The 1059-nt window shown below is 61.2% G+C and overlaps 1 protein-coding gene across 1 annotated transcript in view; it reads right to left on the bottom strand.

Annotated features, from left to right (window-relative positions):
• Position 1: 1 nt before the first annotated feature.
• The window catches only part of LOC103922989 (noelin-2), a gene marked incomplete at both ends in the record, with an annotated part of 5663 nt that continues 4605 nt past the window's right edge, over positions 2-1059 (bottom strand). The window contains one exon of the mRNA XM_009331221.1: positions 2-604. Coding sequence (XP_009329496.1) covers positions 2-604 — 603 coding nt within the window. The remainder of the gene's footprint in view (positions 605-1059) is intronic.

Genomic DNA, 1059 nt, shown 5'->3' with positions numbered 1-1059 from the left:
TGTAGAGCACCCTCTCCCGCGGGTTGTAGTCCAGCATGGATATGTGGGAATACTGGTTGTGGAAGGGAATATCCGTGTATTCGTAGCTGGAAGTGTTTGTGTAGTAGGCAAAATAGATCTTGGCGCCGGCAAGGTGGGAGTTGGTGACGTAGAGCGTGCCGCAGATCATGAAGGACTCTCCGGCGCTTCGTTTGGGGTAACCCGTGTCCCAGCTCCGCAGGACCTCCAGCGTCTGGGGGTCCACCCGGCTCACCACGATGTTGCCGGCGTTTTGGTTGGTGGTGTAGACGGCCCACAGCCCACTCTCGTCCACCATGAAGTCGATGTCGGAGAAACCACCCCAAGAATAAGGGAAGGTGTTGTTGTAGCCGGCGCCGGCGAGGCTGCGCTGCACCAGCACGCTGCGGGAGCGAAAGTGGTACTTCACCGCGATGTTGCTCTGGTATTTGTTGTAGTAGAGGGAGCCGTTGAAGACCACGTGGCCGGTGCCGGCCCAGGGATGCGGCAGGAGATGCTGCACGAAGTTCTGTCCCGTCACGAAGTCGTTCAAGGTCCGAAACTCCAAGACCCGGCGGCCCTTGTAGTAACCGTCCATGTACCACACCTGCAGCGGGCTCAGGTTAGGGGTGCCCGGCCGAAACGGGGCCCCCACCCCCCGTCAAGATTGCCTCCCAGGACAGACGGACGTGACCCATGTCCTTGCACAGCGCCCCCAGCACGTGCAGCCATTCAGACTGCCACCACGCGCCGGGACACAAAATGTTTCTGGCTTCCCCCTTTCAACACGTTTTCTGCTCTTTCCGAAGATCAAATGCTTGGCTAATTTTTAATAAGAGGGTGCGCTTCCTTAGAAACACCCAGCGTGATTGAGTTCCCCGCCTGCAGAAACTCCGAGGAAGCTCCTGCCCAGCCTCCCACCGCCGCAGCCCGGTTTCCTTCATCAGCACTTGGCAGAGCTCCGCGGCGGCAGCACGTGCCCCAGGCGCAGCGGAGCGGAGGGTTTGCACCCCGGTGAGGGGGCACCCGGGCGCGGGCACGCCGGGCAGCGGGCAGCCCGGG

The sequence above is a fragment of the Pygoscelis adeliae genome, unplaced genomic scaffold (genome assembly GCF_000699105.1).
Source record: "Pygoscelis adeliae isolate BGI_AS28 unplaced genomic scaffold, ASM69910v1 Scaffold889, whole genome shotgun sequence".
Taxonomy (NCBI): domain Eukaryota; kingdom Metazoa; phylum Chordata; class Aves; order Sphenisciformes; family Spheniscidae; genus Pygoscelis; species Pygoscelis adeliae.
This window is presented reverse-complemented; position numbering and strand designations above follow the sequence as displayed.